The following is a 19,159-nucleotide window of genomic DNA, read 5'->3' as shown; positions in this document are numbered from 1 at the left end:
CCATAGCTCATCTCCACTGCATCCCCTATGTCCTGTCTACTATGAACCAACCAAGAAAATGGATGGAGGGGCCTCCCGGGTGGCGCAGTGGTTAAGGGCGCTGTACTGCAGCGCCAGCTGTGCCATCAGAGTCCCTGGGTTTGCGCCCAGGCTCTGTCGTAACCGGCCGCGACCGGGAGGTCCGTGGGGCGACGCACAATTGGCCTAGCGTCGTCCGGGTTAGGGAGGTCTTGGTCGGTAGGGATGTCCTTGTCTTATCGCGCACCAGCGACTCCTGTGGCGGGCCGGGCGCAGTGCGCGCTAACCAAGGTTGCCGGGTGCATGGTGTAGCCTCCGACACATTGGTGCGGCTGGCTTCCGGGTTGGATGCACGCTGTGTTAAGAAGCAGTGCGGCTGGTTGGGTTGTGTATCGGAGGATGCATGACATTCAACCTTCGTCTCTCCCGAGCCCGTACGGGAGTTGTAGTGATGAGACAAGATAGTAGCTACTACAACAATTGAATACCACGAAATTGGGGAGAAAAAGGGGTAAAAAATAAAAAAATAAAAAAATGGATGGAAACAGGAAGGGTTCTCTTGTCCCTTAAGAAAGAATGATTTTCATTTTCCGTTGCAATACGACACAGTAGTAAAGCACATTTCTGTGTCTTGGGTGACTGGAGTCTTTCACAATTTGTAGTGGAGCGGGTTGAGAGTTTCAAGTTCCTTGGTGTCCACATCGCACAAAGTCAGTTGTGAGGAGGGCACGACAACACCCTGTTTCTCCTCAGGAGACTGAAAAGATATGGCATGGGTCCCGAGATCCTCAAAACGTTCTAAAGCTGCACCACTGAGAGCATCCTGACCGGATGCATCAGCACCTGGTATAGCAACTGCTCGGCATGTGACAGTAAGGTGCTACAGAGGGTAGTGTGTATGGCCCAGTACATCACTGGCGCCGAGCTTCCTGTCATCCAGGACCTATATACTAGGCGGTGTCAGAGGAAAGCCCCAAAAATTGTGAAAGACTCCAATCACCCAAGTCATAGACTCTTCCCTCTGCTACTGCACGGCAAGTGGTACCGGAACGCCAAGTCTAGGACCAAAAGGCTCCTTAACAGCTTCTACCCCCAAGCCATAAGTCTGTTGAACAATTAATCAATTGGCCATCCGGACCCCCCCATTTGCTACTCGCTGTTAATTATCTATGCACAGTCACTTTACCCCTATCTACATGTACAAATGACCTCCATTAACCTGTACCCCAGCACATTGATTCGGTACCGTTACCCCCTGTATATAGCCTCGTTATTGTTATTTTATTGTGTTAATTTGTATTATTTTTTTATTTAGTTTATTTGGTAAATATATTTCTTTACTTTTTCTTGAACTGCATGGTTGGTTTTCAAGGGCTTTTGAGTAAGCACTTTACGGTAAGGTTGTATTCGGCACACGTGACAAAGTTTGACTTGATTTGAACTATTTGAATGTCCTTGAGTGGCCCATCCATAGCCTGGACTTGAACTCGATCAAACATCTCTGGAGCGACCTGAAAATAGCTGTGCAGCGATGCTCCCCATCCAACCTGACAGAGCTTGAGCTGATCTGCAGAGAAGAATGGGAGAAACTCCCCAAAAACAGGTTTGCCAAGCTTGTAGCGTCATACCGAAAAAGACTTGAGGCTGTAAACGCTGCCAAAGGTGCTTCAACAAAGTACTGAGTAAAGGGTCTGAATACTTATGCAAATGTGATATTTCAGTTTATTTTATTTGCAAACATTTCTAAAACCTTTTTTTTGCTTTGTCATTATGGGGTATTGTGTGTATACCGATGAAGAAAAAAAACGATTTAATACATTTTAGAATAAGGCTGTAACGTAACAAAATGTGGGAGAAGTCAAGGGCTCTGAATACTTTCCGAATGCATTGTATCTCCACACGGCTTCTCTTTGGAGTAATTTGTTGCCGTAATCACCTCCTCTACATGATGGATGAACTTTTTCAATCTCTTAGTAGAGAGTAAACAGAGAGTGGGTTTCATTTTTGTCACAGGGACAGATGGATGTGTTTTTTCTCTCTCCAGTGTTTCTTCTAAAACCTTAAACCACCCCACTGAGTGAGGAATGAGCACAAAAGGCAGACAGCAGTGGATACTAGGAAAAATAGAGGCAGCTGCTTTCTGTGTGAATTCACTTGTTCAGTGGAAACAGGCAGTGAGAATTGCAAGGTGCAATTCAGCAAACATTCCTGCGGCCGAGTAACCCTGAGGTAAAAATCTGGTCAGAAGGAATGTAACAACAGACAACCAAAAATATGCTGGAAATGTCTTTGAGCACCACCCTGCCTCCCCGCCCCCATTACTTTTCTCTGGCTAAAGAATTGCATGTGCTTCTTTTCTAGAGAAAATCTAATTAGGTAGGAAAGGGCAACCTTTGAATGTTATAAGTTAAAGAAGTACATTTTAAATTTTTGAAGAGGCAATCTGCAGTTGCTTCATCCATTTTTGGAATTAATTATATGTACCCACTGATTCTTTGGTGAATATAACTTATATACATGCCTCATTAGTTTAGTTCAACTGTCTTACCCGATTAGGATCCAAAATATAAGCTTGTTTTACTCCAATGTTTGTAAACAAAGTAAATGTTAACAAACACTATATATAGCCTCAAAATATGGTTAAAACTATAATTCTGATATCATGGATGGTCAGTCCTGTCTATGAATTTGAGAATAATTACATTTCTCCAGCTCCATCTTTTAGCTTTTTACCGAATTAGGGGCAGGAGGGTGCTTTGTTATTGCCCATTTAAGGTATTTTATGTTTGTTTGGATTATAATACAGTATCTTGAAAGATTTCACTTTAAAACACGATGTCTATAATTGCACAGTGACCTTAGTGCAAGTAGTGCCTTATCCCATCATGGTAGGCCTATGTAGTCCCAAATATTATTACAGTGGGACAAGCTTAATAAAAAGTAAGATTTCAACAACATCAATCTTTCAAAATGTACAGGATGCAATAATAAACGTATATTTTTGGATCGCATTGAGACATCACAAATTAACTTTATGGAATATTTAGGACTTGATTTGACTATTTAACTTTTATTTTGATGAAAGGGACATTCACTGACCATGATGACGTTTTTAATGACATCTTCAGTCCAGCCCTGGGTGCTACAGTGCATTGTGGGTCTTTCCCAAGATGGCGGCGCCCTTGCAGAAGTGCTGAAGAAGTGTCTCTGGAGAAATAGTTGGAATTGTTGGTTAATTTCACCGCAACTAGCTTACAACGTCGACGCGCGTTTGTGTCAGAAGACCACACGACTAGCGTCATTGACAGCTCGAGCCTGACAGCGCGTGGCGTGGTTGTGGCAGAGTGTCCGTGTGAAGATGGGCCTCGTCTCGAGCCCCTTCCCATAGCAAAGAGCAGCCGTGGGGAGAGAAACCGCAGATTTCCCTGCAAACACATACCGGTCGAACTTGGACCTGTCGGGTTCGACATCGTTTACAAATTGTGGACGCTACCGTACAATTTTCTTTCAAGAATTATCTGTTCGACCGCGTCTATAATAGTCAGGAGACGGAGAGGTATCCCACCCCGTATCGAAAAGGATTCTACCGTGCCAAGGTCTGTACGCTGCTCGCCACCCTGTGAACAATGCCATTTCTGCACATTTGCTTCACTTGCCAGCCATTATTTTCGAAAACGTCCATCTAACTACTGTACCTAGCAATTCCACAAGTAACATGAAGCATGCACAGTTTTACAAGTATGAAGTACAAACCTGTGAAAACGATACTAGCTAGTTGTCAGCCAGTCGGCTAAGGGTCTGCTAGTTAGCCACAAGCTAACCTGTCAAACTCGACCCCAGGTCTGCTAGTTAGCCACAAGCTAACCTGTCAAACTCGACCCCGAACTCTAGAACAGCCACGCGCGAGCATGGGTCAACCTCTGCAGGTTGATAACGTTCTATCGATTTCCAATTCTGTTATGTATCATTCTGCAATATGTACTATCCCCTTAAAAAATAACATGTCCATGTAAGTTACCGTTAGCCTATCCATTCTGCGTATTCTCTACCATTTGACGGTTAAGTTAATTTCAAAAGGAATTCACTGGTGAGACGTCATTGTCAGACTTAAACCTTTTTACACAGCTAATGTTAACCGTGTCAAATGCAAATACAGTAGCTACTAGTTATGTACTTATTAGAACGAGAATATGCTCACTACCGCACATCATGACAAACGAGTCTTGCGTGGTTGTACTTTGTTTTGAAGCTAAAGCTGTTGAGTTCATATCCCACTCACCAGGGCCACCTGTGGTGTATGGGGTTTAGGGATGTGAGGCATATGTATAATCTTGAGAAACTGTACTTACCAGAAGTTAAATGTCTCGCTATCAAATTAACGTCTGAATCCAACTCTAGCCTGAACAGCACCATATTCATGTTGAGTTAGACAGCAGGAAGCTATTAGACCATGCAGTTCGAGGGAGACTTCCTTGCACGAAATGTACTGCTGTCTACACAGCCGGAATATGGTGCGGTTCAGACAAGTTGGATTCAGACGTTTATTTGATAGCTAGGGTCACATTTCACTATATGTCTTGTAAGTAGAGCTAGAGATTATACAAATGCCTTTGTTGACAGGAAATGCTTTTTTTGGTGTGGGCAGCTATATTGTGGTAGGGTTATTTAACGTTGCCACCCACCAGAACGATTAACAACTCAGGGAGTCCAACCAAAACAGACTTCTGATGTTGAGTTCCAAAGCTAGGTGGTGGTAGTTTTTATCCCAGAGCTGCTCTTCATCTGACCGGTATTGTCAGCTGGTCTATGGCTAACCCAACGCTGCCCAAACTTTCCTAGTCATTAGGAAGCAGAACTTAAAATGGTTGAATAGTTTGGGTAAAGAGTAGATTGCATCTGATGGATGCATGTTAAATATTTATCATATTCCTCAATGTTACACAAAAACATACTGTATATCCTATGATTGAATGAAGAAACCTTTTTTTTATCACTGACCTCCTCTCCATCTCTCCCTCAGGGCCCTGATGAAAATGGACTCGGAACTGCTGCACTCGCCGGCCGTGTGTCTGGCTGAGGAGGAGGAGGCGGACACGAGCGACTGGAACCTGCCGCTGGCCTTCATGAAGAAACGCCACTCAGAGAAGATCGAGGGCTCCAAGGCCCTGGCCCAGAGCTGGAGGATGAAGGACCGGGTAAGAGACGTCCTTATGGTCCCGTTGCACCATGTCCTAAGTCTCTACACTGTTCTGCTGAACTAGGGCTTTTTAATGGTGAACGGATAAAGGCCTTACCGAGTTGTTCATATTGTGCAGTTGCTCTTGGTTCTCATTTAAGGTTAGTCTTGTTCAATCTTTGAAAGTAGCTCATGACTGATGAACTGAAACCAGGGAGACTTTTTAATTGGAGACCACTGTGTTGGTTTAATATCCAGAAACTATGGTTAGGTTCCACAGCTGTGCAGATCTTAAAATCTCCCGTTTTAAACAGCTGCTTTTCCAGATTATTTTAAGTTCTCATTAAACAATGTTAACTTCATTATCACTTTTGACTGGAGTATGTCTACTTGATCATTTCATTTGACTTGCATACTTCCATCAAGGAAAGGTTGCCTTTGAACTAGCATATCATTTTTTAAAATCCAGTTTGCTTTATTTTGTATTTTTGTATTTAATACTTATTTTTTTTTATTAAAACATACAATCTACCTGCGGTGAAGCCACTCAAGATTTACATTACATTCAGTCATCTAACCGTCTCCCATCCAGAGTGACCCACAGGAGCAATCAGGGTCAAGCACGTCGACATATCTCCCAACAAGTCAAAACGGGGACAACAACAGAAAACAAATAAACAACAACAAAAATAAAAGACATCAAGGACACAAAATCTAAACAGCAAGGCCAACTGAACAGCAAGGCCACACATTTCAGTACATGTGTGGCACTATTTGTGTGTGCTTGTTGAATCCGAGTGCGTGTATTTACAGTACCGGTCAAAAGTTTGGGCACCTACTCATTCAAGGGTTTTTCTTTATTTTTACTATTTTCTACATAGTGAAGACCAACTATGAAAAAACAAATGGAATCATGCAGTAACAAAAAATGTCTTGAAGGAGTTCCTTCAAGGAATGCTGAGCACTTGTTAGCTGCTTTTCCTTCACTCTGCAGTCCAACTCATCCCAAACCATCTCAATTGGGTTGAGGTCGGGTGATTGTGGAGGTTAGGTCATCTGATACAACACTCCATCACTCTGCTTCTTGGTCAAATAGCCCTTACACAGCCTGTAGGTGTGTTGGGTCATTGTCCTGTTGAAAAACAAATGATAGTCCCACTAAGCCCAAATCAGATGGGATGGTGTATCGCTGCAGAATGCTGTGATAGCCATGCTGGTTAAGTGTGCCTTGAATTCTAAATAAATCACTGACAGTGTCACCAGCAGGATATTTCCACCGGTCTTTCCATTGGTCATGTTTCTAGGCCCAAGCGAGTCTCTTCTTCTTATTGGTGTCCTTTCAGTAGTGGTTTCTTTGCAGCAATTAGACCATGAAGGCCTGATTCACATAGTCTCCTCTGAACAGTTGATGTTGACATGTCTGTTACTTGGGGCCTCCCGGGTGGCGCAGTGGTTAAGGGCGCTGTACTGCAGCTCCAGCTGTGCCACCAAGAGGCTCTGTCGTAACCGGCCACGACCGGGAGGTCCGTGGGGCGACGCACAATTGGCCTAGCGTCGTCCGGGTTAGGGAGGGCTTGGTCGGTAGGGATGTCCTTGTCTCATCGCGCACCAGCGACTCCTGTGGCGGGCGGGCGCAGTGCGCGCTAACCAAGGTTGCCGGGTGCACGGTGTAGCCTCCGACACATTGGTGCGGCTGGCTTCCGGGTTGGATGCGCGCTGTGTTAAGAAGCAGTACGGCTGGTTGGGTTGTGTATCGGAGGACGGATGACATTCAGCCTTTGTCTCTCCTGAGCCCGTACGGGAGTTGTAGCAATGAGACAAGATAGTAGCTACTACAACAATTGGATACCACGAAATTGGGGAGAAAAAGGGCTAAAATAAAAAATAAAAAATAAAATAAAAAAAGACATGTCTGTTACTTGAACTCTGGAACATTTATTTGGGCTGCATTTTCTGAGGTCGGTAACTGTAATGGACTTATCCTCTGCAGCAAAGGTAGCTCTGGGAATTCCTTTCCTGTGGCGGTCCTCATTAGAGCCAGTTTCATCATAGCGCTTGATGGTTTTTGCGACTTCACTTGAAGAAACTTTCAAAGTTCTTGAAATGTACCGTATTGACTGACCATGTCTTAAAATAAGCTTAAAGTGAGCTATAATATGGACTTGGTCTTTTACCAAATAGTGCCTCTTCTGTATACCACCCCTACCTTATCACATCACAGCTGATTGTCTCATGCATTAAGAAGGACATTTCACAAATCAACTTTTAACAAGGCACCCCTGTTAATTGAAATGCATGCCAGGTGGCTACCTCATGAAGCTGGTTGAGAGAATGACAAGTGTGCAAAGCTGTCATCAAGGCAAAGGGTGGCTATTTTAAGAATCTCAAATGTAAAATATATTTTGAGTTGTTTAACACTTTATTGGTTACTACATGATTCCATATGTTTTATTTCATAGTTTTGATGTCTTCACTATTATTATACAATGTAGAAAATATTAAGAATAAAGAAAAACCCTTAAATGGGTAGGTGTGTCCAAACTTTTGACTGGTACTGTACATGCAAGCACCTGTGCGTCCTCTGCCTCAGTCTCAGGCAAACAGTCAATGGATGTAACAGCGTTGCCTGTCGGTGTCATTCAAACTGCCTTTTTTGTGTGTTTATTTTGACTTTATTAGGTAGCGAGGACCAGCCGACAAGAGCATACAGCTCGCAGTGGTGGGTGGTATAAGGTGCTTTAGTAACAAAACGGATGGCACTGTGATAAACTGCATCCAGTTTGCTGAGTAGAGTATTGGAAGCTATTTTGTAGATGACATCGCCAAAGTCGAGGATCGGTAGGATAGTCAGTTTTACTAGGGTAAGTTTGGCGGCGTGAGTGAAGGAGGCTTTGTTGCGGAATAGAAAGCCGACTCTAGATTTGATTTTAGATTGGAGATGTTTGTCTGGAAGGAGAGTTTAGTCTAGCCAGACACCTAGGTACTTACAAGATGTCCACATTCTAGGTCGGAACCATCCAGGGTGGTGATGCTATCAAGAGTATATTAGTAATTGACTGACCAGGTCTATCCAGATCTCCCAACAATGCTATTTCTAGGACAAATTTTAGATGAATGTTATGTTTTTTCAGCCATTCCTGAACCTGAGACTCGAAACAGGCTACATAAGAGCAATACCAGAACAAATGGTCTATTGATTTTGTATCCTCACAGAAAATCTACAGAGCTGCGATGATTGTATGCCCTAAATATTCAACATTTTGTTGGTGTGCAAGAATTCTGTACAATAGTTTTAGCTGATATAGACAGTCATTTTTATATATCAACTCATACATCCTGTGCAATGGAATCGGTATATAAACATTTTCTTGCAATCTGTATGGCAGGAACATCTTGATATAACATTACCGTCATCACAGTCTACTGCTTTAGGAGAGACAATTCGTTCTGCAGCGAGACTTCCACATTCAACCTTGTTAAGGTTAGCTTTCGTCTATATTGTTCCCCATTTGCAGAAATTCATTATAACTCTGCTTCAGGCCAACCCTAGGCACTTTGACAGTGGAATTTTAATGCTTTTCTCTAGTAAATGGTGACAGTGGGATATCTGTTTCTATTACACCTGCCAGGGCTTATATGAAAGGTGCTGTTAGACCCCTGCAGCACTAGCTACTCGATTGTTTCATAGAGTCTGTTATGGAGAGCTATGACGGCAATAATGCCAAGTGTCACATTGCCGTACGCTTCGCCGGGTGACTTAGTATCCCTATTGGCAAGACAATCACCCAAATGACATTAACACACTTCTGCTAATATGACATAGAAATTAGGCTCCTACACTGTGCTTCAGGTTCTGAATTATATTGTAACGATAAACATTTAATTAATATATTCATTCCAAAACAGGAGAGATTATTTGGGGTAAGACAAAGGGACATTCTTTCTCTAACACTGATAGAAAATATGCCAAAATAATTTAGGCTAGTTGATGGTCTACAAAGAATACATTGTTTTGCATCAATTCATGTAATTACTGTACCCGTTTTGATTGTGTATGGCAGGGTTCCTCAACTGCCGGCCTCCCCCATGGGCGATTTACATTTTTTTATTTGAATTTTTGCAAAACATTTTTATTTAATTTTTTTATTGTTGGACATAATACTGTAATAAAAACAACAATCTGTAACAAACTATTCCCACATAATATAACTATGTGATTGTATGCAAATGTAAGCAAGGTTTGATATTGTTTTATTCAAATATCTTTGGGCTTACGGTCAATATGCAGTCTACAAATAATTTGTAATTATGTTCCGGCCCCCTGACCATCCGCTCAAGAAATAAATCTGCTTAATGTTCCCTGGTCTACTGTTATTTACTACAGGGTGATTTTAAGTGCACTCCTGTATTATTGGCACCCTATGTAAATATGAACAAAAAATGCTGTGGACAAAATGTCATTATTTATCTGCTTGATCTGACACTCAAAATATCATATCAGTCTAACCTTTTTGAGTTAAAATTGTTCAAATAAATCGTCGGCAAGAAATAATTATTTTATTCAAAAACATGCATCTCACAATTATTGGCACTCCCGCGTTTAGTACTTTGTGCACCCTCCCTTTTCCAAGATAACAGTTCGGAGTCATCTCCTATAATGTTTGAGGTGAGAGAACACATAGGAAGGGATTTGAGACCATTCCTCCATTAAGAAACTCTCCAGATCCTTCAGAGTCCTTGGTTCCTCGCTTGTGGACTCTCCTCTTCAGCTCACCCCATGGGTTTTCAATTTGTTTTACGTCAGAAGACTGGGATGGCCATTGCAAAAGCTTGATTCAAAAGTCAGTGAACCATTTTATTTGTGGATTTGGAGGTATGCTTTGGATCATTGTTCTGCTGGAAGATCCAACAGCCACTCAGTTTGACGCAAAATCTCCTGGTACTTTGAGTCCATGATGCCAGGTATCCTAACAAGGTTCCCAGGGCCTTTGGAAGTAAAACAGCGCCACAACATCACAGCTCCACCACCATACTTCACAGTGGGGATTAGGTTATTTTCTGCACAGCTATTTTATGCCAAACCCAGCTCTGGTGTTTGTTGCCAAAAAAGCTCTATTTTAGTCTCATCAGACCATAGAACATAGTTCCAACCAAACCTGGTTCCAATGACATTTAGCAAACTCCAGGGGCTTACGTTTGTGGTTTGGTGACAGCAGAGGCTTTCTTCTGGCAACCCTTCCAAATAACTTGTTGGCATGGAGGTGGTGTTTTAGTTGTAGCTTTGGAGACTTGCTGTAACCAACTTATGCAATTCTCCATCTGTGGTCCTTGGGCAAAAACAATTCCACTTGAGCCATCCTTCTCACTGTGCATGGGGGCAAAATACACTTGAACCTGCCTGGAAGAAGACGCATCACAGCTCCAGTTGTTAAACATTTCTTAATTATTGCCCTCATAGTGGTGATGAGTATTTTCACACGTGTAGCTATCTTTTTATAGCCTTTGCCTGATTTGTGACGGTCAACAACCTTTTTGTTTAATTGAATTAGTGTTTTCTTTGGCCTTTCTGATGTTGATGGATGACTAAGGGAGTTTAGCCTGTCACCTCATACGTATACCCCAGTGAAACAGGAAGTCATGGATGAACACGAGTTCCCAAAGATTCACATTTAAAAAGTAATATCTTAATCGGATATACATCAACTTTGTTCATAAGAATTTCCAGGGGTTCTAATAACTGTGACCCATGTTTTAAAATAAAATGATTTACTGATTTACTATTTTTCTTTGAACAATTTTAACTCAAAGGTTAGATTCATATGATATTTTGAGTGTAAGATCAAGCTGATAAACAGCAATTACATTTTTTTCAGTCATTTTTGTTCATATTTACATAGGGTGCCAATCATGGTCCTGATAACACCAAGGTCATGGGTCGGGGTGGCAGGTAGCCTAGTGGTCAGTAACCGAGAGGTTGCTAGATCGAATCCCTGAGCTGACAAGGTAAAAATCTGTCGTTCTCCCCCTGAACAAGGCAGTTAACTCACTGTACCTAGGCCGTCATTGTAAATAAGAATTTGTTCTTAACTGACTTGCCTAGTTAAATAAATAATTCAGGAGAGCACTGTAGATTGATTGACAGTGATGGATGATAATGTTAGGTGTGGTACTAGGGTCCCCATTGGTTGTGTATTTTAAGCGTTAAAGCTGTTGAGAGGAGTGTGTTGTGAAGGGGCTATCGAGTGGCCCGTAAATTATGTGCTGCATCGTGGGAAATCAGCAGGATCATGGCCAGCTAGCTACTACACTACAGTCACTGATGGGCTATCTCAGGATGAGAGGTGGCAGGCTGCCCAATTACAAGGCCCATTGGTCAAGGTGGAGTCCGGTCCCTGTGGAGATGTCTGTAATTGAGTTGTGACCATGTCGATGTGTGGAGCGCTCATGAAGCAAAGCGGCGTGTGTGTATGTATACCTGCAAGTGTGTGCATTGGAATCATTCACGATAGGCCTGCAGAAACACTATCATGGTCGGCCTAGTTGCTGCTCCGAATCCCACAAACTCTGCCTCCCTGTTGGGTTTGTCTATGGCTGCTTCTGTTTGCAATATGGCTGTGTTTGTGGTATTGGGCTTTATGGGAGAGCTATGTTATTTATGGTACCCAAAATAGTCATGGGTTTGCCTCTGTCCTATATATGTCAATGCCATGGATAGAGGTTGGGCTAGAGTCTTCTGAAAGGATACATTGTAACACTGAATGACATTCAGGCGCTGTGACATGGAGCAGTGCGAGACAAACCAACCCTAACCCCAAAGTACACAGTTAGTAGACCTGACTCATTGAAGAGAACCCCAACGGTTCCTTATTAGATGTTTATGGCTCGCTCACCCCCCGGCCTGAACTGGGACTATAGAGTGAGCTGTTAGTGGATGAGCAGTGGCTCACTGGAGCGAGAGAGAGAGAAGCTAGATAGAGTAAACCAGGTCGGATAGCACCCTGTGCAGGACAGCCAGACTTGAATCTACTATACCAGAGAGAGCTGACACATATCCGTGTCCAATACATAAGCACACAATAGCAGATCCATTTGAGGAGCTATGCCATGTCCAGGGCTTGACCCTGATGTGACGCTCTAGATCAGGGTTTCCCAAACTCGGTCCTGGGGCCCCATCTGGGTGAACGTTTTTGCCTTAGCAATACACAGCTAATTTTAAATAACCAACTCCTCAGCAAGATTTGATCATTTGAATCAGCTGTGTGGTGCTAGGGCAAACACCTAGTGGGGCCCACAGGACCAAGTTTAGGAAACCCTTCTCTAGATGTGGCCCCTGGAGTTAAACATCAGTATGGCTTGTGTAAGAGTAGTATCGGAAACCCAGAGCTAAGAGCAACAGCACTGTCTAGGATTAATGGCAGATTGTCATAACTTCTGAAAAAAATATATATATCTTGATGTTTCTCTTCAGACTGACTCTCCCAACAAATCACAAGGCAGACATGCCAGAACGTTGTAATTCAAAACCATAGTTTGCAGGCGAAACCTTTTGTGGTGGTTTAAGTGAAGGTGGTTGACGCAAACTAGCCACTTGCGAAATGCACTCATTAAAAATAACCTCTGATCTCCATTTTACTCAATACTATTTTGTGTCCTGGTGATGTTTAACACTGTCAACAAGTGGATAAAGTGATATAGGAAAGCAGAATGTCCCAACTCTGCCCTTTCCTCTATGCCAAACTGATGTATAAGTACAGACGTGTTAGCCAGAACATTGATAGGCCTACGTTGTGGGAGGCAACACGTCTGTTTAGAAAGACTAGTTAGTACAAGAGGTCCGACCTAGACCCACCAGCGAGATGCACTTCATCTCTTCTGTTGTTTATCCTGATAGTCCAGGGATTGCTGTGGATAAAAGCAGAACATTTGATACATTCCTCAGATATGAAAACCTAGAAGGGATGCCCATTTCAAATGTTTCCAGGAAGTAAGTTGAGATTTGCCATTCCCCCCCCCCCCCAGAAAGAGCTAACCCTACTCAGCTGCATGGCCTGACCTCCATGGTATGTTTAGGACAGAATATCAATCGTCGTCTGTGTTTATGATATCATTGTGCTGTGGTTAAGCGGGTAAGCTGCATTCTTTTCCAAGCTCTTTCTCCATGACACCGTTCAAAAGAGATGTTCCACCAATGACATGTGATGGTGAGGGCTGATGTCTCTGTGTATCAGATGATCCCTGACCCATGTGCCCACACAGCTGTTGATTCAGCACGCGGGACCGCACCCCTGTCCTGTCTCACTTCCTCGTTAGAGGGACGTGGAGGCCGCACTCATGGACACACACACGTGACACGAGATGGAGAGAGAGGAATATAATTAGCCCATCTTACAATACCATAAATCAATACTAAATTGACAACCACACCATTGTAGCAGGAGTGAAATGAGGCAGGTGTGCTATTTAGAATGCTTTGCGGTCTTAATCAGTAATCCATCATGAATTAATTAAATGCACACAGGAAATTAACTAGGCCAATTAGACATGCGACCATTGACCTCTAAAAAGGATGTCTGGGTTCTGTCAAAATCAGAGCTAGTCATTTGAAATCCATGCAGATGAGCGCTTCAATGAACCAACCACCTCTGCTTACTCTAAAGTACTGGCTTTCCAACAATGATTTCCACACCCTCAAAAGCACGCTGCAATATCAAGCCCACTAATTGCATTTCTTAGCTTTCTACTGGGCTGGCTTCCTCCATCTTTGCCATTATTTTCATCCTTTTAAACATATCTCAGTTCACCATGTAAAATGACTATATAATCACCATGATAACCAGTGTATCTTCTTTAGGAGAGCAGTAAATCCAGACTGTAGAGCAGTCTGATCCAGGTACTGTAGATCGTCTGTGGGCGCGGAGTGTCTGTGGACGCGGGCGCGGAGTGTCTGTGGACGCGGGCGCGGAGTGTCTGTGGACGCGGGCGCGGAGTGTGTTGTCTTTTTAAACTGGTAATTGGGTTTGGTAACTCCCCCTCATGAATAACCATGCATGGGACTCCTGGGAACTTTGAGCCATTCCCTCCCTCCCTCCGATCCAGCACCTCGGCCCATACGGATCAATGGCCAGTGACTATTCCATTTGCTAGGCCTGCTATAAATTAAGGCTATTTAAACAGAGGGGGCATCGATCTCCCCCGTGCCAGGGCAAGGCCTTGCAGGCTGGACGGCCTTGGAGATTGCAGCATCAGCTTGGGCCACTTACTTTTATCGCCAGCCGGACACGCATTAGGGCACAGTCACACTCTGATACACGTACATAATCACAAGCCCTTGGAATCTGTCTTGAAGTTTGTGTTTTCCATTTGGCTCTCCAATAGTTAAGTGCCGGTGCCATTCACCTGTATGATAGTGAGCATTGTGAACAAGTAAAAAAAAAACGATTGAACCAAAGTCTGCTTCAGCTTTCACCCTACTCCTCCCTTGTTATCTCTCTTTCCCCCCTTCTGCGCTGCGCCGAACAGGATTTATGGGATTATTGGAAATCCATGAGGTCCAGGAGACGTGTATTAAAATGTAATTTTGTTTCCTTCAGATTAATGTTAACAATTATGGAGGACCACCCTCTTCAGAAGGAGACCGTTGTTATGGAGGATCAGAGCCTGTCCCCTGGGGGGCAAGACTTAGCCTCCACCTTTTCATTCCCTTTGTCCCTCCCTTTTCTCGCCTTGTTCAGTGTTCATCTTCTATATTTTTAAACACAGAAAAGCTTCAAAAGTGTTTTAAAGCATCACACTTTTTTGTACTGAGCTTGCTGCAACACGTACAGATTCTAGTCCCGATTCTCTTCATTTGTGGTTTCTGTGCTGGCTTGTAGCCCTCTGATACTTAATGAGCTTACCCAAATCCAATAGTCATTTCATTATTTCAGTGGCTAAAAACCGCTGCAAAATAACTGCCTACCAAACCACTAGAATATTAAAGAACCTGTCACAAGCCAAACATGTTTCTCTGCACAAGGCAAGCATCTTGGATTTGTCCCAAGTGGCACCCTATTTCATGTATAGTGTACTACTTTTGACCAGGGCCCATAGGGTTGCAGCCCTTATGTCTCCTCCAATTGGAATGTATGATATCAATAGGGACACAATAGACTTTTCCTCTGACGTGAGAAATGAATGGGATTCAATCAATGTGAGCCAACATCTGGCTGCTGTCAAACCTAAATGCCACATTAGCCTATTATGAATCCGACAGAGATTCTACCTCCTCAATTGTCTCAATTGTCTTTTTTTATTTCATGCTAATTTCTGTGTTTTATTAGTCGCTCGCATATGTCGTCTTTGGGAAACAAATCATTTCATTAGGGTTGTTTTATTGTGATGGTAATCACCTTAGTTTCCTGTGCCAGGCTGCAGTAATGTTGCTGGTGAATTAGTGTGGTGCTGAACAATGTCAAGTCAGGACAGAACGTCTGGCATGAACGTACCTCACCTCTAAAACTGATCTACAGGTGATTTGTGGGTGGGGGTGTGTGTGTGGATGGGTATTGGTAGACAGTTTTAAAGCCAGGACCTGCTCCGTGTGGGTGCTTTTGTGGGTAGCTATGCCATCTTCAGTTTGACCAAACAACGCAAAGACACTGGAAGAATAATTGCAGTCACAAATGCTCACAGCTGTTTTCAAGTTTATTTCAGTCAGTCAGTCAGTGCACTCGTTCCCAATTGCGGCCCTAACTATTGTGTGTAAAAATAGAAAAGAAGATATTAGAGTTGGAACCACAACGTTGTGGGAAATGAAATGCCATGAGTTTCTTTCCCCCTCTCAGCTTTGCTCACTCCGCAATCTCCTGCACTTGTATGAGATTCATCTGAGACCTACCTGCATCTTTTATTGTCTCCTGTATCTTGACCTCTACTCCTGTCTCTGCTTTGTATGTGTGTGTGTTAGGGCTGTCCCCGACCTAAAAAAAAATATCTTGTTCGATTCTATGTTGTCATGTTCAGTGAAAAATTATTATTTTGATCTAGTGCTTGCTTCGTTGAGAAAGTACGTGCAGTTGAAATCTGGTCATAGAAATTTCCGGATGATGAAATTACGTATTTTCCTGACGTTGAAATCAGGTACATTTTTGATTCTGAAAAGTTGAAAAGACGTCATTTTACATTTGTTGAAAGTACATATTTTTTGGGTAATTAATTCTATAACCAAATTTCAACTACATTTAGAATATATGTGCATTAGGCATTCTATCACAATAATACATTTGAAATCTATTCAATATAGGAAAGGAAAGAGGCGCCAACTAAAGATTGCAACAGAACATGTATTGTTGCTCCCATCTGTCCCATGCACTTTAAGTTCAAAAACATTTTAAATTGGCAGTGACTTTGAAAGGAGTCCAACCAACAGACCACTTCAACAACATTCTCAGTAATGGTTACAGGAATGTTTTTTTTCTTACTACGACTATGTTGTTTATCTATCTTAGGTGAATGCACTGTCAGTCGGTCTGGATCCTCTGCTGAATGACCAAAACGTCCAGGAAATACGTCTTCATCTTTCATTCAAAACCTTAAACCTGCCTTTTAATTTTTTATTCATTTTTTTTAGACGTATTTAAAAAAACAAATCTCATTGGTTGATGTCATTGGGAAATTTGCATGGAAATTCTCCCCGGTCCCTAAATGTCTTCTCGCCGTGAGAGAAGCAGAAATGATAGAACTTTACATATGTCAACTAGATGTATGTATTCATTCTATCATTTCCTGACATTCTGGTGAGCAAGGCTTTATTTAGTATTCTAGAGCATCAAGTAATGACAGAAAATAAGCTGCATATATGTAATTTTATTTAAGTTGACCAACAAATAATCTACCTAATGTCAGACATTATAAGCAGAAAAAATATCTAAATGAGGCATTATTTATTTTTTGTCCCGCATCCCGTCAAAAAATAAACTGACGTCCCTGGGCAAATTTGGAATGTTATTTTTTAATTCATGGATACAGAGATACTCGTGAGTGGAATGTCAAAGCTGCATGTAAACGGCTTATCCTGAAATGATACCTTAATCGGGATTGGGCTATTATTCAGGATACTATGTGCATGTAAACGTGGTCACTGACGTGAGCTTGCTCATTTAGACTATTACTCAGGCGTTGAGAAAAGATGCACAAGGCTAGTAACACAGGGTTTCAGGCTAGTAATCAGTGCAGAGTTTCAGACTGCCCTCTCTGTTCTCTCATTCCCTCTCTCTGTTTGTGTAACACGGCTAGTAATCAGTGCAGGGTTTCAGACTGCCCTCTCTGTTCTCTCATTCCCTCTCTCTGTTTGTGTAACACGGCTAGTAATCAGTGCAGGGTTTCAGACTGCCCCCTCTGTTCTCTCGTTCCCTCTCTCTGTTTGTGTAACACGGCTAGTAATCAGTGCAGGGTTTCAGACTGCCCTCTCTGTTCTCTCGTTCCCTCTCTCTGTTTGTGTAACACGGCTAGTAATCAGTGCAGGGTTTCAGACTGCCCTCTCTGTTCTCTCGTTCCCTCTCTGTTTGTGTAACACGGCTAGTAATCAGTGCAGGGTTTCAGACTGCCCTCTCTGTTCTCTCGTTCCCTCTCTCTGTTTGTGTAACACGGCTAGTAATCAGTGCAGGGTTTCAGACTGCCCTCTCTGTTCTCTCGTTCCCTCTCTCTGTTTGTGTAACACGGCTAGTAATCAGTGCAGGGTTTCAGACTGCCCTCTCTGTTCTCTCGTTCCCTCTCTCTGTTTGTGTAACACGGCTAGTAATCAGTGCAGGGTTTCAGACTGCCCTCTCTGTTCTCTCGTTCCCTCTCTCTGTTTGTGTAACACGGCTAGTAATCAGTGCAGGGTTTCAGACTGCCCTCTCTGTTCTCTCGTTCCCTCTCTCTGTTTGTGTAACACGGCTAGTAATCAGTGCAGGGTTTCAGACTGCCCTCTCTGTTCTCTCGTTCCCTCTCTCTGTTTGTGTAACACGGCTAGTAATCAGTGCAGGGTTTCAGACTGCCCTCTCTGTTCTCTCGTTCCCTCTCTCTGTTTGTGTATGTCCATGTGTGCCCCAATGGATTAATCTGTGTTCAGGTGCACATGTTTACCTGACCCTGTTTCCTGTCCCCCTGGGCTTCTTCTCTATCAGACCAGTCTACACTACAGTAAACTGCCTGGTAGGAGCAGTAGCTACAGAACTCTGCTAACCACCATAGATCGGGCACATATTGAATTCAATACCGTTCTGTCTGCAATGAGCTTCGGCCTTTCTGTTTGTCAGCTACAGAGTTCCATTAACTTCAGTTATCCAGGCACACATTCAATTAAATTCATTTCAATAGACCTTTCTTGGAAAGTCCTTGGGAGACATATCAATCACCTATAAATGTGGTCTTTCTGCTGTATCATTAAGCGATATCTGGGCAAGGTTTATATACAGAGTTGTGACTGTTTTAAAAAATATATATTATAAAACCTCTATTTTTATTACAGAAAGCACATGTACAGTGAATTGTGACTTGTATCGGAGTTGTGACAGTCTACAGACTTCAAAGAGAAGTTTAAGTTCTTCCCTCCTTTCCAAGCAGAACTCATTTGGTGTGTTCTTTATAGTCTAGTGCTTGGCATAGTGTTGGACCCAGCCTCAGTCTTGTTGATAGACAACATGGCGCATCACTCTCCAGATCAGGTCAGCAGCACTCAGTGGTTCAGAATTGCAAAGTCACGTCAGGCTATGCCAACTATACAGACCTGCCAATGGATCCATCCATGCCAGAGGGCAAGGTCAAAATAGTGTGTATGGCTGTCCAAAAAAACGATCTTACCTCAGGACACCTCAAGTAATGAAAAATACTAATTATTGCAAGAGCACTTTTTCCCAATATTTGAAGGACAAACAAGGAGCTGAAGTTTTGCCGTGTTGGACGCTTGCGGGAGTTTGTGTACAAATAGAAGGCCAAACCCACCAA

The 19,159-nt window shown here is 42.8% G+C and overlaps 1 protein-coding gene across 7 annotated transcripts in view; it reads left to right on the top strand.

Annotated features, from left to right (window-relative positions):
* The first annotated feature begins 3,162 nt into the window (after positions 1–3,162).
* Positions 3,163–19,159, top strand: part of LOC139370449 (regulatory-associated protein of mTOR-like) — a 182,595-nt gene continuing 166,598 nt past the window's right edge. For 6 of the 7 annotated variants that reach the window (XR_011627137.1, XM_071109929.1, XM_071109927.1 and 3 more), the window contains exons 1-2: positions 3,165–3,614; positions 5,039–5,213. Coding sequence is in view for 6 of the 7 variants with exons in the window: in XM_071109929.1 (XP_070966030.1) it covers positions 5,046–5,213 (168 nt within the window). In the remaining variant the exon portion in view is untranslated. Of the gene's footprint in view, positions 3,615–5,038; positions 5,214–19,159 lie in introns of all 7 variants that reach the window. The other variant, XM_071109926.1, reaches the window with a different exon arrangement.

This window comes from Oncorhynchus clarkii, chromosome 17, assembly GCF_045791955.1.
Source record: "Oncorhynchus clarkii lewisi isolate Uvic-CL-2024 chromosome 17, UVic_Ocla_1.0, whole genome shotgun sequence".
NCBI classification, from domain to species: Eukaryota; Metazoa; Chordata; class Actinopteri; order Salmoniformes; family Salmonidae; genus Oncorhynchus; species Oncorhynchus clarkii.
The sequence above is the reverse complement of the archived record's forward strand: the minus strand, read 5'-3'. Positions and strand labels throughout refer to the sequence as shown.